The sequence below is a fragment of the Chelonia mydas genome, chromosome 1, assembly GCF_015237465.2.
Source record: "Chelonia mydas isolate rCheMyd1 chromosome 1, rCheMyd1.pri.v2, whole genome shotgun sequence".
NCBI classification, from domain to species: domain Eukaryota; kingdom Metazoa; phylum Chordata; order Testudines; family Cheloniidae; genus Chelonia; species Chelonia mydas.
The window spans coordinates 345159604-345187318 of NC_057849.1; the positions used below are offsets into that span (position 1 = coordinate 345159604).

The window sequence follows — 27715 nt, forward strand, 5'->3', positions numbered from 1 at the left end:
AGACAAGCCTATGGGTGCTGCGAGATTGGCGCTGGTGTTTCATTTGGTGAGGTCAGTACTGTCTCAGTGCCCAGTCTCAGTGAGATGTAAAGCCAAGGTCCTGATCCCTGGTAAGATCCCCTGGCACTTCCCGTAAGAGTGCAGCTGTGAACCCTGGTGTCCTGGCAGCACCCTGATTTGTGCAGTTCCGTTCTGCCGCCCTGATTCCCCCCTGCTGTTCGGTTCAGACGGAAACGGTGGTGGTGCCTCCTGTCCTACCCTGGTGTGTAGCGTTACTGTGGCTGTTACACGGCTGCTGCGCTTCACCCCAGCGGGTGCCAGGATACCCAGGCTTATTTTGTATGTCAGCAAGTGCTCAGGTACCGTGGCAATGAGCACCATGTAAGAAGCTATAGGGATTGCAAAGTGCTGTAGGCTCTACCAGATTGTGTGTGTGGGGGGGAGGCTGTTAAGTACAAATTGTTCCCCCCACCCCCTAAAAAGAAAAAAAAACTGCGTGCAGCTCCTTTGCTGGGTCACGCAGCTGGGTGGGGAGCACTTCAGAAAGCCTGTCCCGTCTGTGTACTCATGCCTGCCTCGCTGCTTTCAGTTGGATGTCGTCATAGCAGATCTGGATGGAGGGACGGTGACCATCCCAGAGTGCATTCACATCTCCCTGCTGCCTGAGCCACTGCTCCATCAGACACGAGAAGCCCTCTCCATGGTAAGTGTGGGACCCCAGGACTGGCTCGGCTCCACTCCCTGGTCCCCTTCCCGTCTCAAGAGGTTCCTTATATGGGGGTGAATATGGCACTCGTGGCCTGTGGCCAGGATCCTGTGGGCAGGTGTTGGGAGTGAGATCAAACACAGCAGCAGAGCCTGAATAGGGAGTCTTCCCACGTCTCGGGAGCTTGTGATCATATCACTTGAGGTTTGTCATGCTTCCTCCCTCCCCGCAGGGCACACTGGGGTGCTGGGGGTTGGCACATGCAGTTGCTTCAGGTTTCTGGGTGTCTTGTGAATGGTCCTCACTCTCCAAACAGGAAACCGCTCCAGCCCTGGAGCTCCTTGCATGGGTGCTAGCTGTTCCCAGGGGGGCTGTGACCCTGGGCATGTGTGTCCAGAACAGCATGGCCTTAGCAGCTCTTGCTGATGCTGATTGCAGAATGTGGCTCAGGAAAGCTGGTGATTTCCAGGCAGTCCCCTGCATTGGTGCCTGTCTGGGGTCTGTCAATTCAGTCAGGATAGAAGAATCTCTCTGTCTGCATTGAAGAGGCAGGCCTCTCATCAGCAGCTGGTGCTCTGAAGTTAGAGTGCGCCTGGTGAGGGGGCAGCACAGCACCTCAGCAATTTCAGTCAGACATGGAGACTTCTCACGATGGGCAGCCTACTGACAGAACAGGGCTTGAAGCCAAAGCAGAGAGGCGATAGCGGGCAGGGTCATGGAAACTTCTTGGAGCTCCCATCCCCTCTCCCAAGCCAAGTGACAAGTCTGAGGAGTCTTCTCCAGAGCCCCAACCCTAGGCTGTGCCCTGTGAGCTGCAGGGAGCTATCCGCCAGATCTGAAGGGCAGAAGAGACCCTCATGTTCATCTAATCGGACTTGTGTGATGCAGGCTATAGAATTCCATCCTGAAATTCCTGCCCCAGCCCAAAGGCACCTTGGCCTGCAGGCCCCTTCAAGTCTGGTCCCCAAGGCTGGCAGGACCGTGTCTCTGGCCCTTTCTGGGGACCCTTCCCAGGGCTCACTGCAGGGCAGGGCCTGGTGCAGTCTGCTCCGTGGTCCATTGAGGAAGTCCTGGCCTCTTCCAGCTGTGGTGGTAGAACTCCCAGGGGCCAGGGCTCCCTTTCTGAACATGCTCTCTGATTGTCTGTGCAGATCTTGGACCCTGAGCTGGAGGTAGCAGACTTAGCATTCCCCCCATCAACCGTCTCTGCCCCCTCCCTCAAAATGCAGGTGAGTGGGGGAGCCAGGAGGGGCCTGGGAAGAAGCGTTTGTACTAAGGTGTGTCCCTTCTGAGTGCCCATTCCTTGGGTGTGGGATTGCAGAGGAGCTGCTTTCCCTGCTGGGGTTGGGAGGGGCTGCTCTTTATTTCCAGGGCCAGGAGCAAGGTGGGGCTGAAGCTTCCATCTAGGTGCTGGTTATGGAGCCAACAGTGGTGTTGCAAAATGCATATGGAGCTCCCTACTCTCAGCAAGGGCGAGAAATCCCCCTTCTCTGGTGCACTGGGGACAGCTTTTTCAGCAGACACTGTAGGGTTACGGCCGCACCGAACTACGAAGGCCTGTTTCACTGTGAGCAATGTAAGGACCTCCCTCTGCCTCTGCTCGGTGCAGAGGGAGGGGGCATGGGTTTCCTTCCCCCTCCCCATTCCATCCCACCCCCTGCTTTCCTCCAGTCATCTGCTTGTGTTACCTGCCGGGCAGGTGCTGGGTCAGGCGGCTGGGTCGGAGCCTGTCTCTCCCCGATGAGGCATCTCTGCTGCCAAGCTTCTGGCTCCGTCCTCTCAGGCTGCTTCCTCTGCTGTCCTCTCAGTGCCTGACTAGTCTGTCCTCCTCTTGCTGCAGGACAAGGAGATCCGGGCTGTCTTCCTCCGCTTGTTCGCACAGCTGCTGCAGGGCTACCGCTGGTGCCTGCACATCATCCGCATCCACCCAGAGCCAGTCATCCGCTTCCACAAGGTAAGGCCACTCGTACATGGGTGGGGGGCAGGAGGGAATTTCAGATGCACCCTTGGAGCCAGAGCACAGAAGGTCACAGGGTAAGTGGGCTTGAGCCTGAATCAGTACTTGGATGGGCAGAGCACACAAAAACCCAGGTACTGCAGGGGGCAGTGTGAGTAATGTGGCATGAGAAACTCTTACCTCTGAGAGCTTGTCTGAAGAGGGATGGGGGTGGATTTCACATTGCCTTTTGGTTTAAAATGCCTTGTGCCCACAAGACAATTCTTTTTTCCAATTATCTGGCCTTTTGCAAAGTGGATAATTCAGTGTGGAAGTGCGTTAAGTTCATTTTGAGATGAGTTAGTCTGGAAAAAGGCTTTGTGTGGATGCAGCTCTATTTTGGATTATCTTTCCTGCCACTGGCAGTCTTCCCACTGCATCCCACACTGCATTGCTTCACATCTGGATCAACCTGTCTCTTCACTTGTGTGTTCTCTACTTGCCTGGGATCATGTTGACTGGATGTCACCTCCCCCATTTAAATGATGGTGTGCAGCCATGTGCACCCCAGTTACACACTCCTGGAGTTGCATACCCTTCTCCTGCGTGGACCCGTGGAGAGACCATGGATTGCCCCTAGGGCTGGGAAGAGGAGACGGTCCAGTCTTGCCTTAGCAGCAGCTACCGGAGAGCCAATGTTATGAGCCTGCGTCGAAGCAAACCCTGGGGAGGGGTCACTCCTGGGACGAGGTCCAGTGTCAGAACAAAGGAAAGGAGGGCCAGTAGAGTTCCAGGAAACCCTAGGGTAGCCGCCAAGACCTTCAGGAACCCTTCCAGCACTTGCCCTCTACTGTGAGTTGCGCCACATTTTCCTCAAGAAGGCCACCACTGAATTCTGGTACGTTGTGGCCGGCACCCAAGAGTGCAGACCCCGACTAGGACTCCAGTGAGGAGGAAATTTCCCAGCAAATCCAGGATCTCTTTCCCACACGAGTCTGAGGAAGTGATGTCTCCCAACACCCAAGTGGACTCCCACCAAGACAGTGCTGGGAAAGGACCTCTGCCAGTGAGTGGTACATACTATCATAGAAGATTAGGGTTGGAAGAGACCTCAGGGGGTCATCTAGTCCCACCCCCACCGCTCAAAGCAGGACCCAATCCCCAACTAAATCATCCCAGCCAGGGCTTTGTCAAGCCTGACCTTAAAAGCCTCTAAGGATGGAGATTCCACCACCTCCGAAGGTAACCCATTCTAGTGCTTCACCACCCTCCTAGTGAAATAGTTTTTCCTAGTATCCAACCTAGACCTCCCCCACTGCAGCTTGAGACCATTGCTCCTTGTTCTGTCATCTGCCACCACTGAGAACAGCCGAACTCCATCCTCTTTGGAACCCCCCTTCAGGTAGTTGAAGGCTGCTATCAAATCCCCCCTCACTCTTCTCTTCTGCAGACTAAATAACCCCAGTTTCCTCAGCCTCGCCACGTAAGTCATGTGCCCCAGCCCCCTAATCGTTTTTGTTGCCCTCCGCTGGACTCTCTCCAGTTTGTCCACATCCTTTCTGTAGTGGGGGGCCCAAAACTGGACGCAGTACTCCAAATGTGGCCTCACCAGTGCTGAATAGAGGGGAATAATCACTTCCCTCAATATGCTGGCAATGCTCCTATTAATGCAGCTCAATTTGCAATTAGCCTTCTTGGCAACAAGGGCACACTGTTGACTCATATCCAGCTTCTCGTCCACTGTAATCCCCAGGTCCTTTTCTGCATAACTGCCGCTTAGCCAGTTGGTCCCCAGCCTGTAGCGGTGCATGGGATTCTTCTGTCCTAAGTGCAGGACTCTGCACTTGTCCTTGTTGAACCTCATGAGATTTCTTTTGGCCCAATCCTCCAATTTGTCTAGGTCACTCTGGACCCTATCCCTACCCTCCAGCTTATCTACCTCTCCCCCCAGCTTAGAGTCATCTGCGAATTTGCTGAGGGTGCAATCCATCCCTTCATCCAGATCATTAATGAAGACGCTGAACAAAACCAGCCCCAGGACAGACCCCAGGGCACTCTGCTTGATACCGGCTGTCAACTAGACATCGAGCCGTTGATCACTACCCATTGAGCCCGACGATCCAGCCAGCTTTCTATCCACCTTATAGTCCATGCATCCAATTCATACTTTTTCAACTTGCTGGGAAGAATACTGTGGGAGACTGTATCAAAAGCTTTGCTAAAGTCAAGATATATCACAACATATTTTATATATGTTACAACATAATTGTATAAGGGAATTTAACAAACTTAGTCTTTCCTCTCCCACCACTGTGCTCAAAATGGCATCTGCACCAGAGAATTTAAGCTCTGCAGCCGCTATGTTTCTGAAATATTCATATCCCACAGCCATCAGCCTCATGAAAACTGCTTAACCATCTCCACGCTCACCCCAGCCTGGGAAGGTCCTACAGGAATGATAGATCTGTTCGGGCCTCCTTTTGAAGTCCAACCTGGACCCAAACCCAACCCACGAATGTCATTTTCAAAACGGACTCAGTTCAAACCTGACCCTTCCTCCCTCAACCCTGTGCCAGAGCTGCTGCTGCCTCGTCCTTGGGGCTGGGCCTGGTAGGGGCTTCCTGTGCCCATGATCTGTCAGTATTGCAGCAGCCGACTGCCACTGCCTTACTGTGCTGTGCACGCTGCGGAGAGGATCAGAGCCGACCAGACCTGACCGAAGGGGTTGGGTTGTTTTTAGACCTGTCCAGACTCTTGCAGTTGGGACCAGGTCAGGTTGCAGGGCTCCAGGAGTGGTATCCAAAATTGAGGAAAGCATCATGAATCATTGCTTCGGAGACTGGAATTAGTACGCCTACTACTTGTTTCAGAGCTCCCGCAGCTCCGGCACGCGATGCACCTCAGCCGCCTTCCCTCATCCCCAACAGGAATTATCAATTTCAGAACGTGGCAAATCTCTGGGTCAAGAAAAGGAAGACGAGAGAGGAAACATCAGGATACTTTGTCTGAGTCCCAGAAGAGGGATAAGAACACAAGATGGAGGAAGGCCTCCTTGTGGAGAGAGGAGAGAGACTTGGCAAGGGACAAAACTGAGAAAGAGAGGCACATGCAGAGGCAGTTGCTGGAGTTGATGCACAAGCAGACAGTCATGCTGGAGAACATTTTGGTATTGTGGTCCCACCTGTTTCCTGTAGGCTGTGGAGAGCCATGTGTGCTGAGTAGCAGTACCCTTCTCCAAGCTCCAGCTACAGACAGTTCCCTCCATATCCCAACACCCGGAGAACAGTGGATCCTGGGACCCAACTTCGCTCCTGCAAGTACAAGCAGTAGTTTCTCCCCTCGCCATTCTACATCCCTAGGTGAGAACAGCAGGCAGAAGCCCCGCACCTGTGCATGTTTGGACCACGTGAGCTACTTTGGCACTGTTATGGTCCATAAAGTGTGCATTGTTTATATTGTGATTTACATTCCACTGGTTTCACATGTGCACTGTTACATTCAGTGAAGTGTTTTATTTGCCCTGTTTGATGTTCAATAAAGGTTATTTCTGATGAAGGTTCCGTGGTTTAGAATTACATGTAGGCCATCAACACAGTAAAATGCCTGTTCATAAACCATTGCACACAGCATGGAAAAGCATAGTAAACTTCCATTTCATACACTCCTGCTAGTGGCTAACACAGTCTGTACACAGTGCATTTCAACATCTGAGCTCCTAGCCTTGAAGGAGGCACACTGGCCAACCTGCCCCCATGGCCCTGATGATTTGCTGGCTTGCAGACGCAGCTTCTCAGGCTGTAACTTTCCAGAGGTCTCTGCCCCTTTGCCTCCCACCTATCAGTGAGGTGCTGTCTCTTACCCTCTCAGATGGTGGCAAAATACAGCAAGCAGCTCTCACAGAAGGTAAATATTGCTCATTAGTCTCCAGCCTCATCGCCGGGCTCCTGCACGTCTCTTAGTCTTCCAAACACATGCCCTGTTGTCACTCTGCAGCTTTTTCTCCCAGGATGATGCTGGGAATCACAGCACCATTAATGTCCATAGCGGTCCTGGGAGCAAAGGTACCTGTTGTAATTGAAGAAAACAGGGCTTAGCTTCTAAGGGTCCTGGCACCACAGACCTTTCCAGACTCCCCCCATGTATTAATGCTGGTGAACCTCCCACAGTGAACAGCCTTGGAGAAATACCCCTTTCTATTGATGAACTCTGAGGTCTGATGTCGGGGGCAAAGAATAGGCACATGGGTCCCACCGGTGGTCCCAATACAATTTGGGAACCCTAGCAGTGAAAATCCACTAGTAACTTCCTGTGTGTTTGACCCCAGGCATCAGTGCCCTCTCTAGCAATGCACCCATCTCTGACAACTGCCTCAAAAGTTGATCTGCCAGCACCCAAGTGGTCAGCTACAGACATGAAGTTGGAGGCAGTGAGCAAATGGTCACGTGCTTCTCCAGGTCGGCGTGCTGTGGCTCCAGAGTGAGCTCTGCACAAATCTCTAGGAAAGTGGCCTTTGTCATCCTGAAATCCTGCTGCCACTCCACATTGCTGCCCTTTTCCAGCAGTCAGGGCTCATTTCCCGAGCCCAGAAACGGCACCCTGAGAGAAGCTGGTCTAGGAAAAGGCCATCCACAAGCAGCTGTTTGATTTCATCCTCCACCACTCCTCTCCCAAGATTGGCTCGGCGGCATGGTGGTGACACCTAAAGTCACCCAGCTGCATGACCGCAAATGCAAGTGGGACGACCTCTGTACATTCACGGCTGTCAGGATGGTTGCAGGCAGCAGTGTTCCCTCCATGCCAAGTGACTTTTCGAAAATGGTGCTGGCTCACAAGGGACAGATGAATCGTAGGATGCCAAGAGAGGAACCATGGGAATTTGCTCCTTTGCTCCCAAGTTCCAGAATTCCAGTGGCTTCACAATGCCCTGTGATAAAAATTCCAGGCTGTCCAGAGCCCAGCAGCTGCGCAATGCATCGTGGGACACCTGCCCAGAGCGTTGTGTGCTTATTTAAAAAGCAAAACAAAAAATGCAGTGCCATGTGAATGCACAGATTCCTAGGGAATTCGGATACAGCCGGCTGTGTGGACACACTTATTTCAGATTAGTTATTCCACAAAAACCTTTCTGGCTGGACAAGCCCTGAGTCAGTGTGTTCCTTCCTGCAATGCAAAGGGAGGGATGGGGGGAGTGGTGCTGTGCTGTTAGAGGCTGTCTACTGCAAGAGATGTGAAACTGACCATTCCAGCCTTGGTGTCCTGGGTGTATTCCATTCCCTCCCCTGAACTCCCTCTGGAGTTCCTCAGATACAGCGTTGCTCCAGTCTCAAACCACGCCGCTGTCCTGTGTTCCATCCCAGAGGCGGCCATATTTGAACTGATGCCTGTACATAGATGGCTGTAAAGGCCTTGGAGATCTGTTGGGTTGAGGAGTGTGGCGTTCGGAGTAGGGGCCTTGGGACCAGAAACTCCTGAGCTCTCACTCGGACAGTGCCCCCAGGTTCTGATCCGTACATCTCTCTCTCTGGGTTTCCCTGTCTGTAAATTAATCTAATTCTGACCCACTCCTGAGGGCTGTGAAGAGGGGGAAGTTTCAGGGGGGCATTTATACAGCACCATCTGGGACTTTATGGGCAAATAAAGCCCTGCCCAAGGGTCTGGGTCTGAAATAGACACTGCATCGCAAGCGGGCTTGGGGAAAGGAAGGCTCATGGCTGTGCACGCATCCTGCTAGTTCCTCCAGCATGGGGCTGCTGCCTGGAAGGTTGGGGGCTGAGACTCAGGCCAGTGCGCTAATGGCTGCCTGTTGTTCCTTGTTGTAGGCAGCCTTCCTCGGTCAAAGGGGGCTGGTGGAGGATGACTTCCTCACCAAGGTCCTGGAAGGCATGGCATTCGCTGGCTTTGTGACGGAGAGGGGTGCCCCATACCGAGCAATTGACCTGTTTGATGAGGTAAGAAGTGATTGGGGGGGGCAACTCCTCCCCTTCCCTTCCCTGGCTGGCAGCCCTGCACGTCTCCGTCTCTGGCACTAACAGCCCTCAGTAAATAACCCAGGGCCGCAGAGCATATCTGAGCTCCTGCTTTCCCCTCCGAGGGGCTGAGGCGTGAGCCAAAGACGTCGGGGGAGCAGCCTCTGCCTGCTGGCTGCAGTGCCCTGCATGGTCCGGGAGCAGCTGGGGAGCAAGCTGAGCTGGGGCAGGCCTGGCACTAAGGAGCACCGCCAACACGGCACCCGTGCTCCCACGCAGGAGGCTGCCCCTCATGCCTCTCCTCCACCCTCAGCTGGTTGCCTATGAAGTGAAGCGGATGCGTGCCGAGGAGGGGAGCAAGCAGAAAATACTGCAGCACATCAAGGAGCTGGCAGAGCAGCTCTATAAAAACGTGAGTGCTGAGGGCCGGGCTGTGGGGTGTCTGGGGTAGGAATAAGGTGGAGAAGGGGGCCTGGCACGGGGGCAGGGCCTCCTTCTGAGCAAGGTCAGGGGCCCCCACTGAAGGAGGTGCCTTTCTCCCTTCATCTCTGGTGCTGCATGCCCAGTGCAGGAGCCTCTTCTCCTTGGGGTACATTCCACCCCTGTGCCTCAACTCTCGTCCGCTGGCCACAGCTGGAGGTGGCAGAGGGGTAGATCGGTGACCGTTCTTGAAGCTGGCCCAGGTGGAATGTGGCCTTGTGGTTTGAACTGTCAACCCATTGCCTGTCTGGTTCTTTCTGATTTGGAGGGACCCTGCATGCATGGGGGGAAGGGTGTTCAGAGTAATTCCTCCCCCATGTGTCCCAACTGGTCTGGAGGATCTGGCCAACCATCCCACCAGCCTTCAGACCGAGGGCACCCTGCTGAGACAGCCTTTAGAGCACGACAACACTACCTTTTATGGCTGAGGGTCACCGTCGGACTTGGGAGGGCACTGCCCCGCTGCAGAAGGCTGAGCTCCCTACCTGCCCAGCATGTCCAAGCTCTCCTGGCCCCACTTGTGCTTGGGCGTTCACTGTCTCTGTGGCTCTGGAGAACATAGGGCAGCTGGGTCTAAGCCGGGCAGTCAGCGCCTGGTGCTGGAGGGCTCCTGGTTTGTAATGTGTGGGAAGGGCTTGGCCTTGACGCCATGTGCAGTTCCCCAGGGAGATCCTGCCTGGGAGCCTCGCGCTCCCTGTTCGAGGGACACAGCATGGCAGGTCTGCCCTGGAGAGTAACTGGCGCCCCTTGCTGGAATAGGAGAACCCATACCCCGCAGTGACGATGCACAAGGTGCAGAAGCCCACAGAAGGCTGCTACCTGCGCCTACACCAGAGGCCTTTTCCCCGCTTGGACGAGGGGACAGTCCAGTGGATCATCGACCAGGCCACTGCCAAGCTGCAGACAGCCCCGCCGGCTGTGAAGGCGGAGAAGAAGTGTATGGTGCCATCGGGACCCCCCATTGGTATGTCTCCCAGGAAGGGCACAGCCTCACGGCAAAGGGCCACACGAGGGGGAAGTTTTGCCTCAGCACTGCCAGGTGCACAGCTCAGTATGGGCACCGCTGGCCTCTCCGCTGGCAGCTTGGTTGGATTTCAAAGCCTGCAGCAGGCCGGTGGGCCTGGGGTGGAGAAGGCTGTAGGGGTCTGTCAGCTAGGAAGGGCTGGAGAGACGGTTCTTACGTGTGGCTGGGATTCCCCTCAGCCTTGAGCTGAGGCAGGGAAGGTGGAGGTCAGACAGTCCAGCCCAAAGTGCCTCGAATTGGGCATCCGAAGTCCGTGGACCCTTCTGAAAGGGTGAGCCTTGAGCTGCAGGGCCAGCATTGCTTGGGGAGGCGAGCAGCTCGCTCTGCATCTCTAGCTGTGCCACCACAGAAAACCATTCGCTTCCGGAACAACATGCTTAGTGTGTTAGAGTGGGAGCGGGAGTCAGGACTGCTGGGTCCTGTTCCCTTGTCATGCCCTGTGGCAAGTCACTGCACCTCTTTGTGCCTCAGTTTGCCTATCTGTGGAATTGGGCTACTGCCCAGCACTCCAGGGGTTATTGAATTGCTGGCTGTGAAGCCCGGGGCACCCCAGGGACCGAAGGCATCAGTGAGCCAGTGTTCCCATTTCCTGTATCCCGCTGGCCCTTTACCGCTAGGCCGAGTCCATGGAAACAGGAACCATGTCCCCTGGGGGTCCATGCCCCTGAGGCCGCTCCTCTCCACCATAGCCAGTTGGGCCATGCTGTCCGCTGGAAAGGGAGCAGGGGAGACCCACACGGGCGTCAGAAACATGCAGCCCCAGAGCAGGACAGTGAGATGGGCTGGCTGTGCAGCGTGTCTCCCTAAGAGGGGGACAGGCCAGCCTCCCCTACCTACTCCTGCAGTGTAGTGACTGGCGACTTTCTCCCCAGCTGCCATCATGGAGCGCAATGGCAGTGCCCTGGCCAACAGCGCCCGCCGCCTGGAGGTGGTCAGGAACTGCATCTCCTATGTCTTCGAGAACAAGATGCTAGAAGCCAAAAAGGTGAGGGCTCAGGGAGCTGGTGGTAAAGGGGCAGGTGTGCGGAGAGACAGGACACCCAGCCCCTGGCTGCTCTACATCTCTGCTGTCCCATCACACAGAGGCTTAGAGGAGAGAGCTTCCTGTCTGCGTCCAGTCCTCCATCTGCCTAGGCTGCCCCACGCCGCCTCACACGCTCGTCTTCAGCATGCCTCTTGCCCAGTGTGCCACAGAGCCTGGCTATCTGCCGCACTTAACCAGTGTGGGCTGGCAAACTTGGAATGCTGTGGCCACTGTCTCTCTTCCCCCACCTGGGACTGGCCTCTAGAGATGGCCAAGACGGGCTGGGGTCCCAGGCAGTGAGAGTTCGGTGCTGCTGCATTTTACTCTCCAGGGTGTGGGTTTGCAGGGTGGGTCGTTGCGGCACGGGGGGCTCAGTGTGTCGCCTCTGGATGTTCTGACCACCACAGGGTGGGTGGGAGGATTGTCTGCGAGTTTCCAAAGCATCAGGCCTTGCAGCAGGCACTCTATATTCTACATCCATCTCCAATTGCTACCGACTGCCCTCCAGCCTGTAATCCTCAGCAGGGCCTGGACTGGAAGCTTGGTCCTGTCGCTGTACTCTGTGCTCTTCCTCCTGCAGCTGCTTCCAGCTGTGCTAAGGGCCATGAAGGGCCGAGCAGCCAGACACTGCCTGACCCAGGAGTTGAACCTGCATGTGCAGCAGAACAGGGCCGTACTGGACCACCAACAATTTGACTTCATTGTCCGCATGATGAACTGCTGTTTACAGGTACTGCGCAAAGGGGCTGGCCGGAGCTGCAGCGAGGTGAGGGTTCACCAGGGCTGCTGCCATCACACCCTTGGATTCCTTCGGGGGGCTGGTGCCATCTCCGGGATGCTGGGGAAGCCGGCACAGCTCTGTCCTGGAGGGTACTTGGGGCGGTGTGTGGGTGGAAGTCTACAGCTCTGGGGGCCCTGCGGCGAATACCAGTTAACCCCTCTCCAGAGCTGCGGGGATGAGGTTTGGGGGGCAGTGTTGGGGATCTGTAGTTTTGGGGCCTTATAGTGAATGCCCCTTTCTCCAGGGCTCTGTGCTAATCTCGTCTCTCTCCCCCCGCCCCAGGACTGCACTGCCATGGATGAGCATGGGATTGCAGCAGCGCTTTTGCCACTAGTCACTGCTTTCTGCCGAGTAAGTATCCGGTGCAGCCCGGTGCGTGCCGCAGATGCCGGCAGAGCGGCCCTGAGTCTGCCTGGCTGTAACTGTGGAATGACTGGCTGTCAAGAGCAGCACCGAGCTGTGCCACTGCTGGGGCAGTTCTCTGAGGGGTCACCCCACAGGGGCCGTAGCTCAAGCAGGCATGAAGGCTCCACTCTGCCTCCTGCCTCCGTCCCACTGGGCCCCAAACCCTTTTGACTCCAGCCTGTCTGAGAGGCCTTGCACTGAGGCAGCCCTGAGAGGCTGTGGTGTGAGGAGAGGCGTCAGCTCTGTACCCACTGGCCTCGCTTCTCCCAGCCCAGAGGTAGCCCCTCGGGGTATAGCTACAATGCAACCAAAACCCGCGGCAGGCCTGTGCCAGTCGGGCTCACGGGGCGTGGGCGGAGGGGCTGTTTTGTTGCTGTGTAGACTTCCTGCTCGGGCTGGAGTGTGGGCTCTAGGACCCTGGGGGGCGGGGGGGGGGGAGGCCTAGAGCTTGGAAGTCTACCCCACAAGTCCGAGTCAGCTGGCATGGGCCAGCCGCCAGTTTTTCATTGCAGTGCAGACAGACCCTGTGGGGCAGACAGGCTCCCTGTCAGGGAGACATAGCAGCAGTGGCTGGGCCTCTCTCTGGCGCTGCTCATCTCTGGGCTTGGGAACGCAGGGAGGGCTGTGGCACCCAGCTGCAGGGTGCTCAGACAGCTTGGTCACAGAGGCCAGGGAGTGTTGACCTTGATTCCCTCAGTCTCGCAGGAGCAGAGCTCAGGAGTGTTTGCTCCCCGACAGCAGAGGTGGTTTGCTGTGGCATTAATTGGGCACGCAGAAGGGGCAGTCAGTGCAATCTTGCTTTGTGCAGGGAGGGGCCTCCGTTTGTGGTGTCACTGGCTGGCCAAGGGCACTGCCTTTCCCAGGTAGAGCACAGCATGGGTTAGCTGGGGAAGGACTGGCATACAGGAGGCATCTGCACTGAGACCCTCTTTTCTCTCTGCCCCCAGAAACTGAGCCCGGGCATCACGCAGTTTGCCTACAGCTGTGTGCAGGAACATGTAGTGTGGACCAACATCCAGTTCTGGGAGGCCATGTTCTACTGCGACGTGCAGAACCACATCCGAGCCCTGTACCTGGAGAGCAACGGGGAGAACCACGTGGATGAGGTGATGGGGCGGCAGGAATACCAGCCCCAGGCTGTCCTGGCCCAGCCTTCCTCGTAGCTAGTGAGGAGGCAAGAACTGGCCTGAAGGCACAGGGTCTGGGATGTGACCTGGCTTGGGGCTCCTGGGGAGAGATGGGGGTAGGAGCCCCTGATGAGAGCAGGTGCTTTGCTGCAGACACTGTGTGGTGGGAGCTGGCACACAGGTTTCCCGCTCAGTCAAAGGGCTGATCTGTCCCCCTGCTCCATTAGGAGGGCAAGGAGGGACCTCAGGAAGAGAAATCCGCCCTGGAGATTGCGTCGGAGCAGCGGCGGCTGTGGCCTACCATGAGCCGGGAGAAGCAGCAGGAGCTGATCCAGAAGGAGGAGAGCACAGTCTTCAGCCAGGCCATCCACTATGCCAACCGCATGAGCTACCTGCTGCTGCCCCTCGACACCAGCAAGAACCGGCTGCTGCGCAGCTCGGGGCTGGGCGACGTGGAGAGCGTCAGCAACAGCTTTGTCACCAACAGGTAGCTGGCCGGTGGGCAGTGTGGGAGCTGCCACTGAAGGATCTGGGTGGGGAGGGGCGGGTTGAAGCTGGCATGTGCTGCCAGGCCCTGGAGCCGGCAGGCTGTCCAGTTTGTGGGTGGAACTAGTGTTTTGTGTGTGTGGGCCTGGGATTCAGTCTTCGCCTGGGTGCCCGGGAGAGCAAGGCTGTCTGGAGTGTGGGAGAGAGCTGGCATGTGCTGCGTGGTCAGGCTTGCTCCCAGCCGCGTCTCCCTGTGTTAGCATTGCCGGCAGCGTGGCCGAAAGCTACGACACGGAAAGTGGGTTTGAGGATGCCGAGAGCTCCGATGTGGCCAACTACGTGGTCCGCTTCATCAACCGCTTCGTGGACAAGGTGTGCACAGAGAGCGGCGTCACCAACGAGCACCTGAAGGGGCTGCACATCATGATCCCCGGTAAACAGCTTGTCCAGCGCAGTGGGGCCTCTGGGGGAGGGGGCTGGGTTTGTAGCCAGCGCTTTGCTGCCGTGAGTCCCCTCCAGAGCAGGGGAGGGGTGTGCTCAGGCACTGCCCACCGAGGGTTCTGCTCCCCCAGGAGGAAGTGGAGAGGCTGGCAGAGAGGCTGCAGTAGGCCCATGTTCTCAGTCGCCTGCAGCCGGGACGGGACGCTCCTGCCCCATAGGGTTAACTCTGCATCTCCCTTCCTCCTCAGACATCGTGCAGATGCACATAGAGACACTGGATGCTGTGCACAGGGAGAGCAAGAGGCTCCCTCCTATTCAGAAGGTCTGTATTACCTTGCTGCACAGGGGCATCCCCTCCCTTCTGGGTTGTACCCCCTGTGCCCCGCACCATGGCTGAGGGAGCCTGCGGGGTGCAAAGGGATCCCTCTGCCTGCACAGGCCTCCCTTGTGAGGCAGCTAGGCTCAGCTGGGTTGAGTTGGGAATAACCCTGTCTGCCGTGGAAGGAGGGGGCCCAGTGGGTCTCCAGCAAGAACTGAAGCAGCTCCATTTTGGGGCTCAGTTGTGAACCTCTCCCCAGCCATCATGGCTGTGTGGGGGGGCTGGCCTGTCTCCCATGGCTTTCAACCCTCCTCCTTTTTGTCCCTGCAGCCCAAGCTGCTGCGCCCCAGCCTGCTGGTGGGCGAGGAGTGCGTCATGGAAGGGCTCCGTGTGTACCTCATGCCCGACGGACGTGAAGAAGCTGCCGGAGGGAATATTGGGGGCCCCCCACTGCTCCCCGCGGAAGGAGCCATCTTCCTCACCACTTACCGCATCGTTTTCAAGGGCACACCCTCGGACCCGCTGGGTGAGGACCCTCCCTCTGTGCCACACTCTGCATCCCCTGCAGCCTGGTGGGCCGGTCCCCGCACTGCTCCTCGGGGCCTCTTCCTGCCTGCCAGACCAGACGTAGGAGGTGGAAGATTTGCCGGGACCGGGGAATCTATCCTGGGTGGGGTGTCTGAAGCCCTGCCCTGCTGCCGACTGGACTGGGGAGGGAGGCTTCTGCTGTAGGGGGCTTTTTGCCTTTGCTGAACAAGAGCCCAGCACCATTTAGAGCCAGCAGGAGTCTGGGCTGGTGGATGGTTTTTCCCTCAGTGGAGATCTGAGAATGGGTTGTGGCCAGAGCGGGGGCTTACTCACAGTACTGCAAAGGAATTACCTTTTACAGGGGCGGGGCTGTTTGCCCATTGGTCTGGGGAGAGGCATGTGCCAAGCAGGGCCCCCTTTGGTCCCAGTTTTACTTTCCGGTCCCCTTATGTAGCTCCCACTGCCTTGGGCTACAGGCTGATTCTGCCCTGGAGCAGCAAGCGCAGTCCCAGAGCTACTGGGGAGCAGGTGAGGGCAGCATGTCGCAGCCCATTGGTGGCCTGAGCCAGGTCGAGACTGTATCCTGCATGTGGCTAACGTGTCCCCTGTTTCTCTCCATGGCCCCAGTGGGGGAGCAGGTGGTGATCCGGTCCTTCCCCATTGCCTCATTGACCAAAGAGAAGAAGATCAGCACCACGGTCCAGACAGATCAGTTCATCCAGGAGGGGCTGCAGCTGCGCTCATGCACATTCCAGGTGAGACGAGCCCCCCAGCACTCCTGCCAGAGACACTCTCCAGGCAGAAAGCTGGACTCTATTCCCAGCTGCTGCTGGTCTTCTGGGGCTAGGAGCACAGACCTCACCAAACTGCTGTGTTGGGCCCCAGCTGGGACCTGCAGACCGTTTCTGGAGTAGAGGGGTCACTGACCTCCTGGGCTTGTCATAGAATATCAGGGTTGGAAGGGACCTCAGGAGGTCATCGAGTCCAACCCCCTGCTCAAAGCAGGACCAAGCCGCAACTAAATCATCCCAGCCAGGGCTTTGTCAAGCCTGACCTTAAAAACCTCAAAGGAAGGAGATTCCACCACCTCCCTAGGGAACCCATTCCTGTGCTTCACCACCTTCCTAGTGAAAAAGTTTTTCCTAATATCCAACCGAAACCTCCCCCACTGCAACTTGAGACCATTACTCCTTGTTCTGTCATTTGCAACCACTGAGAACGGTCTAGATCCATCCTCTTTGGAACCCCCTTTCAGGTAGTTGAAAGCAGCTATCAAATCCCCCCTCATTCTTCTCTTCCACAGACTAAACAATCCCAGTTCCCTCAGCCTCTCCTCATAAGTCATTTGCTCCAGTCCCCTAATCGTTTTTATTGCCCTCCGCTGGACGCTTTCCAATTTTTTCACATCCTTCTTGTAGTGTGGGGCCCAAAACTGGACACAGTACTCCAGATGAGGCCTCACTAATGTCGAATCGAGGGGAACGATCACGTCCCTCCATCTGCTGGCAGTGCCCCTACTTATACATCCCAAAATGCCATTGGCCTTCTTGGCAACAAGGGCACACTGTTGACTCATATCCAGCTTCTCGTCCACTGTAACCCCTAGGTCCTTTTCTGCAGAACTGCTGCTGAGCCACTCGGTCCCTAGTCTGTAGCGGTGCCTGGGATTCTTCCATTCTAAGTGCAGGACTCTGCACTTGTCCTTGTTGAACCTCATCAGATTTCTTTTGGCCCAATCCTCCAATTTGTCTAGGTCCCTCTGTATCCTATCCCTACCCTCCAGCGTATCTACCTCTCCTCCCAGTTTAGTGTCATCTGTAAACTTGCTGAGGGTGCAGTCCATGCCATCCTCCAGATCATTAATGAAGATACTGAACAAAACCAGCCCCAGGACTGACCCCAGGTCACTCTGCTTGATACCGGCTGCCAACTAGATATGGAGCTATTGATCACTCCCCGCTGAGCCCGACGATCTAGCCAGCTTTCTATCCACCTTATAGTCCATTCATCCAGCTCATACTACTTTAACTTGCTGGCAAGTTGTGTGGCTTTTGGGCAGCTGCATGCCTGACTGGCCAAATGCAGCCATCAGGCCAGGTGACTGCAGGTCCCAGAGCCGGCTGTGGCCTGGCTGAGCATTGCCTGCTGGGATCTGTAGTCTCCATCGCAGAGAAGGGGATAGAATTTGCTGTCCTGTCCTGGACCAATGGTAGCGCTGGGTGTGATGTCTCACAAGCCCCATGTGCTCTGCTGACATACAGGATGCTGAGGGGCGCAGGAGCTGAGCTAGACCCAAGCCAGTGAGCTTTTCCAGGCAGTGCTGCAGCCATGGAACAAGGAGTGGGGTGTCTTTCCTACTGCTTATTGCACCTGTGCTGCTTTAGGCATGCAGGGCTGAAAGGCAGCATCCCCTCCTCCAAGGGCTCGGGGGAGGGGTCCCGACAGACCATTCGGGTTTTCAGAAATGTTAACTGCCAGAGGCATTTGGTAAAAGCTGGTCACAAGTCTCCGTAGGAGAATTTGGGGGTGCTGCCTCCAAACATGGCTGTTACCACGCAGTACGTGGGGCATACAGAGCAGACGGTAACACATGGAAATCGCTGAAGTGTAAATCTTTATTTCCTTTTCACGTAGGATTAACCTGCTTCAGGTGGCTCTTCCTGTAGGATGTAACAGAAGGGACCAAGTAATATGCAAAGCCTTTTCAGAAAGCTCTTGGATTTCAGTGTCTTGTTTATACGAGTTACTAGAAATATTATAATGCAAATAAGTTAATGTTGTGCTATTTCAAGGAACGTTGGTATACCCTGGCAGCTCGAATCAATTTAGGATTAGGTCACTTACGACACGTACTCAGCGCGTAAGGCCAGTATTCTCAAGTAAGGGGCAGGTGCGTTGACACAGCCTTGTTCCAGTTCACTGCCTTTGCATGCTCCTGTACAAATGAGAGGTGCTGCTCTGCACCTGCGGCGCTGGCTGCCGCACCTCGTTGTGCAGTCACAGAGTATTGCCTGCTGGTACCGGTGGCAGTGCTAAGAGCTGTGGCACCAGACCTGTCCTCCTGTGACTGACCCAGTTAGTTTGGAGGAAGATGTGACAGGTTTTGGCAGCGGGCCTTTCTCCAAACTCCTGCCTGGTAGTGAGCTCTATGTATATGGAAATAAAAAGTATAATTTCTTAGGGGTAGAGCTTCTGATGACCACAAGTGTGTGACCAAAACGGCACTTGCTTTGTCAGTGCTGTGGACCTTTGGCAAGCCATACATCTTAGAAATCAACTCTTCTGTGGTTTTCACCTTCTGTGAGACCAGGTCTCCCTGTTCAAGGTGTGTTAGAAGCTGATGGTGTCCTTGAAAAACTTTCCATGCGACCTTCTTGTGTCCAGCAATAAAAGAAGTAGCATCTCACGAGTCAGGGCATGAAATGGGAGTGGTTTTTCCAGAGCAGCAGGTCCATATTGTAGCTTCTCACAAATGGCAAGGCTAGGAAAGTACTTTGGTTCCTTTGTGCCAGTTTTCATCCAAAGCTGCTTACATGTCTTTGTGCTACAGTGAGCAGCCAAGTATAAGCATATCATTGTCCCCGGCTGCAACAACCATGCTGGACACCATGTAGAATCTTCCTTGTCTGTTTCTTGTTGATGAACATACAGCTGATGGCTATCGACTGTGGCTGCAAAGCACCATAGTTCAGCCTCATCCTGAAAGCCACCAGCCGGAATGATGATTTTATCAGGTGGTGCTTGTCATTAGTTGCTCAGATAAAAGTATTGCGAAGTCCTCCTTATTTTCTGGAAGCCCATCGAAATGCATCCAGATATTTGGAAGAGGCACGTGTCTGCATTCTACCACTCTTTGGACGGGCCTTGTACTTCTTGAGTGTGTTTGCCTTCAGCACCCTTACTAGATCCTGGTGATACCTGCACAGGTCTGCTCCAGTCTGAAGTACTGTTTTTACAAATGTGTCTGCAAAATCTCCAGATGGTTTGGCTGTGGATGGTTTTCCCTTGTCAGAACTCCTTGAGCACTTCAGCTGGTAGTTGATGTATTACTGTGATGCAGATGGCCCCCCATCTTGCATAGTTTGCATGGTTGTGATGCTGGTAAATCAGGTGTCAGCTCTTGGCAAGACTGTAGGTGTCAAATGAGCACGGAGCAGCTCAGCTGCATGTTAATATTGTTCGAGATAGGCGTTGACTTTAATATATGCAGCAACTTACAAGCGTTCTATAATCTTACTTTTGATGTCTGTATCCCATGCTATAAGGTTATGTGTAAGTTTTGATTTATAATTGTAAAAATGTCTGCTCTGAACTTGGTTCCCTAGCCCATCAAGAAGGACTATCAAGACTAAATGGGCCATTGTAGGACAAAAACTTTGTTTGCCCCATTCACCCAGGGTCTATAAAATCATGACTGGTGTGGAGACAGTGAACAGGGAAGTGTTGTTTACCCCTTCACATGACACAAAAGCCAGGGGTCACCCAATGAAATAAATAGGCAGCAGGTTTAAAACAAACATATCACAGAGTCAGCCTGTGGAGCTCGTTGCCAGGAGATGTTGTGAGGCCAGAAGTATAACTGGGTTCCAAAAAAGGACTAGATCAGTTCCTGGAGGACAGGTCAGTCAATGGCTGTTAGCCAGGATGGTCAGGGATGCCCCATGCTCTGGATTTCCCTATACCTCTGACTGCCAGAAGCTGGGAATGGGCAACGGGACGAATCACTCGATAATTGCCCTGTTCTGTTCATTCCCTCTGAAGTGTCTCGCACCAGCCACTGTCAGAAGACTGGATACTGGGTCTGATGGACCATTGGTCTGACCCAGTCTGGCCACTCATATGTCCTTGTAAACCACTGCGTTATCTAACCAGTCACTTTTTTTTTTAACAAAACGAAAAAAAATGCCATCACCCTGACTTCTGGGGCAGTAGTACTCTAACTACAAAGCATTATGTGCTATAAAATACTAAGCATGCAAGAAAATAAGCAAATGATTTCACGTATTAAAGGAAAAACAGCCTTCTGTGTAACGATTAACTTCTAACATTATGATATATAGGTGACTAAATGCTATAAAAAGTTCAGTATTAGGGTACAATGGGTATTAGAACCATGTGTCTTCTCTTTTTAGTTCTTAAAAGACAGTAAAGGAATTGTGCCAAACTGTTTGATTTTGCTGACAAGTTCATGCCGATGGTGCTAGTATCTCAAATGTTTCTGGTGAATTTTGGCAGCCGTATTTGCAAGTTGGAGGGTCTAAACTTCAAAATTCAGCTTGCTAACCTCCATTTTTGAAATCAGGAGGATCAAATTATATTAGAAAAAGCCAGGCAGGACATGGCAGACAGGCTGTTTCTGCGGCTGCGTGGGTTTTGCGTTTGTACAGGTCTGTAAGTCTCCCTGTGGTGCATTATGGAGGGGAGCGCATGTGTGTAAGATTCTTAGACACAGCGTTTTACAGCTTTGAGGGACAGTCAAGCAACAGGGCAGGGATGTGGGTGGACCAGGGTGATCCTGTTGGTGTTGGGGGGCAGATTGTGGTATCACCCCACACCATTTGCCTTCTCCCAGACTTCCATTCCTGCTGGGTTACATGAGAGCCATTGACCCAAGAGCCATCCTGGGATACTGGGTTGGAAGTGGGGGTGCAGGGAGAAGGCTGGGTTGAGGGAGAAGAGCAGCTGCAGAATGCCCGAGTGTGAGGCCTTGGGGGACGGTAATCTGACCACCTCATGTTTCCAGTGTTCATGCAGCCGCCCTCTCTGGTATGTATCTGGAGTCAGGACGGAGTGCCACAGGTGGGTAGCCCTGTCATGCCAGCCCTGCTCCAGAGGGTAAGCTAGATATTGAGGTGACGTCTGTTCCCTGGCTGCCCCATGGATAAACAGCTCTTTCCCTGGCAGTTGGTATCAGCCCATGATGCAATTCTGAGCCCCTGAGCGGAGCGGAGCAGGGAACCCATCTGTGCTGCGGTTCCCCCTCCCATCCAGCCTGAGGGGCTGCTGGAACCCCAGGCAGTGGCCGGTTTCTATGCTTAAGGGAGGAGGCATGTTCCTGTGGACAGAGCGCTGGGCCGGGGCCTGGGAACTCCTGAGCTCCAACTCGACTTATTTGGCCTGTAGAATGGGGTCACTGTACATCCCCTAGCTCCCAGGGGTGTTGTGTGCTCTCAGTGCTGCAGGAAATGGGCCTGCCTTCATTCTGGGGCTGAACCGTCCACCTGACTGCACTGCTGTTTGGGTGTGGATCCGGGCAGCTGGGGCCATGAGCAGATCTCTCAGCCCGCCCTGGGAGCGGGGATGGCAGCACAGGGACATCGAGTAACCATCCGGTAGGATCTGTGAAGCCACTGGGGGCGTGGGACAAAAGTAACCATCAGTGCCAGACTGAGTGAGCAGGAAAGGGGTGAGTGCTCTGGCGGGCTGGTCCCAGGCACACTGCTGCAGGCTCTGCTCCAAGCTGTGTGCTAAATGTGCTTCCCTTGGGGTCCTGGCCCTGATGTGGGTGGGGGAAGGCCCTCCCCCCAGTGGCAGTCTGAGCCCAATCTGCTTTCCCCACAGTTGCTGCGGATCGCCTTCGACGTGGAGGTGGCTTCAGAGAGCGCCGAGGTCTTCAGGAAGCACCTGCACAAGCTGCGCTATCCCCAGCACGTACGCGGCACCTTCGCCTTCACCGTGGGCCAGTCGCCCAAGCAAGCCATGCAGCCCAAGGCCAAGGAGAAAAACCCCTCACTCAGGTATCGGAGGTTCTGTGCCCCCTCGCTGGGGAGTGGGAACCTAGGCCACCCCACGCTGTGATGGGACTGGGCTGCCAGGGAGCGTGAGACCCAGGGCATTCTTTGGGTCCCTGTTTGAAACCCCCAAGGAGTCTCCTCTGCCCCATCCCAAATCCAGCCGGAAGAGAGCCGCTGAGCAGACTCCCTTCAGAGCCCGACCTCGCTCCTCTTTACCAGCCAGAGGGCTTGCTGTTGAGCAAAGCAACAGCATTCTTGGTAGCTGAGCTTGCCTCTCTCCAGGACTGGGTTCTTGGCTCACTGGCTCCAAAGCTTTACCAGCCCAGGGACAAGAGGCCAGGATTAGATTGCAGTCACGTGCCTCGACTCCTGGCCTGGGCTCTCCGAGGCAGCGGGTCCAGCCCTGAGCAGAAGGGAAGGGGGTGGCGTAGGGACCCCTTCTCAAACCTGTGAACCAGCAGCGTTGACTGTCGGGGGAATCCCCTTGCTGGTCTAATCCCAGCCCTGCCGGAGGGTGGGCAGCGCTGGGGATGATGAGAAGATCCTGTGCATGATGGGGCCCTGTTTTATGCCACCCGCGTTCTGTGACTAGCAAGTGCTGTAGCTGCTGGTGGTCTGGTTGCTGCTGCGTTGGGCTTGGTGCTGTGTGACGTCTAAGCGTCTCTCCTGTGTGTTTGTGACCCAGCTCCCAGCAGGTGACCGATATGTTCCAGGGCCTGGCAGTGGGTGTCATATCCCTTGGGCACCTTGGCCATTCATCCACGTAAGACACCTTCACACTGGACAGGGGCTTGCAAGGTGGCACTGGCTCAGGCTCTAGCCTTCACTGGTCCCAGTGGTTCTTCCTTTCACCCACTCTGCATGCTAAGGGCTTTGGGTCTTCCCTTGTGGCGTTCCCTTCCCTTCCCTCTCCCAGGGCTTCGGACTGGGCTGCAGGTTTAACCCCACCTTTGCCATTATGGTACAGGCTGGATTAGGGCCCAACCTCGCTGCGGCCATACGGTCTAGATGGAGGGTTTAGTTCCCCATAAGGTCCCAAGGGGACTGTGCCCGCCCCTGTTTGCAGCTGCTGTGGAGGGTGAATTGTGGAAGTGTTTGTCCATCTGCACCATGCCCTGTGCTGGGGGCCAGTCGTGTTCCTTTGTCTTCGAGCCCTGGGGCAGCCTGAGCTGGTGGCCACAGCAGTAGGGTTAGGTAGGTGTAGCACTGACATTATTTGGACCCTCTTCATGTCTGCAGCTGCATCTTTGGGCACCTGATCTGCACTGCAGCTCAGAGCCCCCAGAGCCTGTCCTGTGCCCTCCTCCCAAAGCCCTGCTAGCTTGCGGGAAGCGTCCGCTCCCTGCGCCCCAGGCCTGAGGGTGCTGGGCTGCTTCTGGGGAACTGGCAGCCATTGGCACCTGTGCTGCCTCTGACAGCTCAGTCTGTAGCCAGCAGCCCCGTCTGCTGTGGAGAGAGCAGCACTGGTCCTGCCCAGCACCATCCTGAGGGGAAGGATGGGCCCAAGGCTGCGGGGGGCTAGCCTAGGATGTGGGAGACCCAGGTTCAATTCCCTGCTTCACCCCAGACATCCTGTGTGAGCTTGGGCAAGTCTGGCCTCTGCCTCGGCTCCTCGCCTGGCCTATAGGGATCAGAGTGGTGCTTGGCCTCACAGAGGGTGCAGAGAGTGAGTCGGTGCCCAGATACGAGGGTGGCGGGGCCAGACCAGCACCTGAGATAGTCCTCCGCCCCCGTTGATGCTCCTGTCAGAGCTGATCCAGGATCTCCATATGGCCCTGAGGCTGGGGGCAGCCGGTGTCATTCAGCTCTGACTGATTCCCTGCCCAGTCTGACTCTGAGGGGTCCAGGCACCTCTGGGTTTCCCCCTTCATCCTGATGCGGTCGGGGGAGTAGGAGTCCCTAGTAGGAGCCGACTGGTCTCTTGGCACCCATCTCTGGCCCATGGTAACTGCCTGGCCATCCTGTCCTCCTGGGTGGGAGCCTTGTCATGGTGGTCCCCAGTCTGCTGGAGCTAGGGAGGGTAGTTTCCTCTGCTCCTCTGTGGCACGGTTAGTGCAAGTATGTCTGTGGGTGGCACCAAGGGACGCTCCTGCCTCTGCTTTGCTCATGGTCTAACTGAGTGTCGGGGTCTCTCCCTCTCATGCTGGGCTGGGTGAGGTCTCTGGAGCCCCCCTTTGGGGGCAGGGTCCCTGTGGCCGCACCATGGCGTGTCAGGTCTGGGGCTGGTACCAGGTTGGCCTCACGCTCCTCTGCTCTCATTCCAGGACGCTTTCCAAGAACCTGGTGAAGAATGCCAAGAAGACCATTGGCCGCCAATACGTGACCCGCAAGAAGTACACACCGCCTGCCTGGGAGCATCGCAGCAGCCAGCACTTCCAGGAGGACGATGAGGATGAGATCTCAGGTTGGGAGCTTCCCTGGCAAACAGGCTGCCTCCTGCATGGGCAGGCGGGGGCCTTCTTGGGGCAGTGCCTCGTGGGTGAGCATTGGCGTCTCAGCCTGTCTCCTTAGCTCTGTGAGCACCCAGGAGCTGGGGTCTGCCCTGCAGTATGAGGTGGCCTGGCTTGGTCAGCGCAGCCCGGCTCTGTCCCCCTCTGGGGCCAAGCCACAGAGCTGCTGCAGCCTGGGAGCTCAGAACCCAGCCGGGCGATTAGATCAGCCAGTGGAGGCTTTTGCTCTTCAATCCAGAGGCTCCTGGGTTCAGTCCCCATAGCGCCTGGCCCGTTCCTGAGTGTCCCATGACACTGGCACCCCAGTACGGAGCAGCTGTGCCCTCACCTTCTGTCACTGCTGCAGCAAGGCCAGGCCTGGGGTGCATCAGACTGTGCCCTGGCCCCAGTCTCCCTCTGCCCCTGCCGGGGCTGTGGCCTCCAGGGCGACCTGACCCCACCTCTTCCCTCTGCCTGAGCAGTGTCTGAAGAGATAGACAGGAGCACCCTGACCCCCTCCACTGTCATCAAACCTTCAGACAAGATGACCATGAGCCACCTAGTAGAGCGAGCCTGCTGCCGCGACTATCAGAGGATGGGGCTGGGCACGCTGAGTAACAGCCTCACCCGCTCCAAGAACGAGCCCTTCCGCATCTCCACGGTGAACCGCATGTACGCCATCTGCCGGAGGTGGGTACCTAACATGGGGGGCATCTGCAGAGGTGGGTACCTGGGTTGGGGAACATCTGTAGGAGGTGGGTACCCAGTGTGGGGGGCCATCTGCTGGAGGCGGGTACCTGGCTGGGCAAGGTTGGCGGGTACCTGGCGCATGGACAGCAGGCTGTCCAGGGGGCAGCCCCTTCCTCCCTGCTGCGCGATTCCCCTAGTGTGGCATGACATGGCACATGGCCTGTGCTCTCTCCTGCAGTTACCCCGGGCTGCTGATCGTCCCGCAGAGCATCCAGGACAACACCATCCAGAGGATCTCGCGGTGCTACCGCCAGAACCGCTTCCCTGTCGTCTGCTGGAGGAACTCCCGCACCAAGGCCGTGCTGCTGAGATCGGGGGGACTGCATGGCAAGGGCGTGGTGGGCCTCTTCAAGTCGCAGAACACCCCTGCTGCAGGTACCTGCCTCTCTGTGACTGGGGGGCGCTGCGTGTGCCTCCGGGGAATGCTCCGTCTCCGGTAGCAACGTGCCGGCAGCACCCCGGCCGATAGGTTCTCCCCCAGCGCGGTGATTGTGTGTTGCTGACACCCTGGCTGTCCTTGCAGGCCCGTCGCAAACAGACTCCACCAGCCTGGAGCAGGAGAAGTACCTGCAGGCCGTGATTAACTCCATGCCGCACTACGCTGACGCCAGCGGGCGCAATACGCTCAGCGGCTTCACCTCTGCGCACATGAGCAGCGCCGGTAAGGAGGCGTGGGTCAGACCTCAGCCATGGGGCCACAGCGCAGTGGGGAGAGGAGGGAGCAGGCTGGGCATGCCCACTTCCTGGGCTGGTGCTGTCAACGGGCCTCTGGCTTTGGCGTCCTTCCAGCTCAGCCAGGGAGCCGGGCAGGGCTGTGCTGTTGCGGGGGGTTCTGCCAGCCCCAAAGTGCCCCCTTAGTGCACCTCTTTGGGTTCATAGTGGGCTGTGCTCAGCTCCTGCTCCCTCCTTTCCCTGTGGGGCTGTGGGGCCCAGGCACTGTCAGTGTGGGGCAGGTCTCAGAAGGCCCTAAGCCCTGGGGCTCCCTTACAAGTGCTGGCTGATTTGAGTCCTTGCACCAGGCCCACCCTGGGGGTTTTGGGGCGGGTTGGGGATGGCAGGAACGGATTCTGTGAGCAGCGAGATGTCCAAGCGCCTCCTGGCCGCACTGTGCCCGACGGGCAGGGCCGAGAGCACCCAGCGGCTGGGGCTTTGAGCGGCATATTCAGGTGAGTCTCATGCCCCCTGTTCCTTGTCCTGCCTCTGCCTCCCTCCTCCTGCTGCTGGGAGAGCAGGGCTGACCCAGCGCCCTGCATCCTGCGCCAAGCTCCATCCCCATTCATCGCCTGTCTGCACCATCCCACACCCAGCGCAGCCCAGGCTATGGCTTGGGACCAGTGAGGTGAGGGAGCCCATTGGCCAGACTCCTCCACGGCTCCCAGTCTGCCTTGGAATGAGGGTGGGGGGGGCCTGCAGGCCACTCTGTAGGGCCAGACATAGCTGGGAGCCCCTCCAACCCCGCATCCTGGCGAGCTGCTGCTGAGTGGAGGGGCGATGGGCGGAAGGTAGCCTGGAGCAGTGTGGGGAGAGGCTCCAGCGAGAGTGGAGGGTGTATCTGCTTTGGGAGAGGGGATGGGGCAGAGCTGGGTGGCGCACCCAGGGAGGGCATGTGCGGTGCATTGTCTGGCAGCAAGTGACCGGAGCCCACTGCTAGAGCTGCCTTGCAGCGTGGGACTCTGCCCCATGCTCTGGCCTCTGGCTCATCCCTGCTGTGGATTCCAGCCACGGGCGCCGCCTCTTCTGCTTGCTTTCTCTCCTTCTCCCCCCAGCGGGGCGCGTTGCTGGGGGCAGAGGAGATGCTGGGGGGACGAACAGCAAGGCCAAAAGCTGGTGTTTTGTTGGTGCTACAGATTCTTCCGACAAGAGGCAGCCCAAGCTGGGATCGCTCATGAAGCAGGTGATGGGAGGGAAGGACGATGGGCCAGGCACTATTAGCCGAGGAGGTGAGGAACGCCGGGCGTAGCTCCCTGCCCCGCAGGGCCCTCGCCCGAGAGGCCGCCAGGCCAAGGCAGCTGGCTGTAGAGTAGATGCTTCACCTTTGCTTCCCCAGGGTTCGCAGAGCATAGGGGGCAGCCCTGCGAGGAGATGGGCCTGTCCTCACTGCTCGGGGGGGTGCCCAGCCTCTGGCACTCGGATCACCTGGGAGCACAGCGGGCCGGGGTCACCTCATTCGTACCATTCATTGTGCTGCTCGCTCCATCTCACCCCTGGGGCACCACTCCTCCCACCCCACCCCACCCCTCCCAGCTCAGCAGCCTGTCCCCAGTGAGTGCGGCTCGGGGTGACGCGCATGGTCTGCCGCCCGTGGTAAGACTCCTTTCGTCCTGTACTTTCTCAGTGCTAGGTCCCAGAGCTAGGGTGGTCACTCTGTCCACCCCCAAGGGTGCATCGGTGAAGGGCCGCGAAAGTCCCCGAGGTACTGTACTGTCATCCGCCTAACCTGCCGGGCGCTAACCATGGTCATGTGACTGATTGCCCCATGTAACACCACACCCTTCACATGACTAACCACACGTCCCAGTAGCACCCTCCCCCAACCCCCCCAATCAAAAGGGTAAGCTAATGAGCTGCTGCACGCTGAC

At 56.5% G+C, this 27715-nt stretch overlaps 1 protein-coding gene across 23 annotated transcripts in view; it reads left to right on the forward strand.

The window, feature by feature from the left end:
• The window catches only part of SBF1 (SET binding factor 1), a 146771-nt gene that overhangs the window by 107801 nt on the left and 11255 nt on the right, over nt 1–27715 (forward strand). For 4 of the 23 annotated variants that reach the window (XM_043521696.1, XM_043521713.1, XM_043521701.1 and 1 more), the window contains 20 exons: nt 590–703; nt 1858–1935; nt 2547–2660; nt 8462–8590; nt 8922–9020; nt 9848–10052; nt 10985–11097; nt 11717–11866; nt 12200–12268; nt 13270–13428; nt 13677–13936; nt 14196–14368; nt 14625–14698; nt 15026–15221; nt 15851–15978; nt 21785–21960; nt 24222–24361; nt 24869–25076; nt 25315–25511; nt 25660–25797. In XM_043521696.1, the coding sequence (XP_043377631.1) occupies nt 590–703; nt 1858–1935; nt 2547–2660; nt 8462–8590; nt 8922–9020; nt 9848–10052; nt 10985–11097; nt 11717–11866; nt 12200–12268; nt 13270–13428; nt 13677–13936; nt 14196–14368; nt 14625–14698; nt 15026–15221; nt 15851–15978; nt 21785–21960; nt 24222–24361; nt 24869–25076; nt 25315–25511; nt 25660–25797 (2920 nt within the window). Of the gene's footprint in view, nt 1–589; nt 704–1857; nt 1936–2546; nt 2661–8461; nt 8591–8921; nt 9021–9847; nt 10053–10984; nt 11098–11716; nt 11867–12199; nt 12269–13269; nt 13429–13676; nt 13937–14195; nt 14369–14624; nt 14699–15025; nt 15222–15850; nt 15979–21784; nt 21961–22642; nt 22721–24221; nt 24362–24868; nt 25077–25314; nt 25512–25659; nt 25798–26983; nt 27077–27471; nt 27550–27715 lie in introns of all 23 variants that reach the window. The other 19 variants (XM_043521645.1, XM_037889477.2, XM_043521723.1 and 16 more) reach the window with 10 other exon arrangements.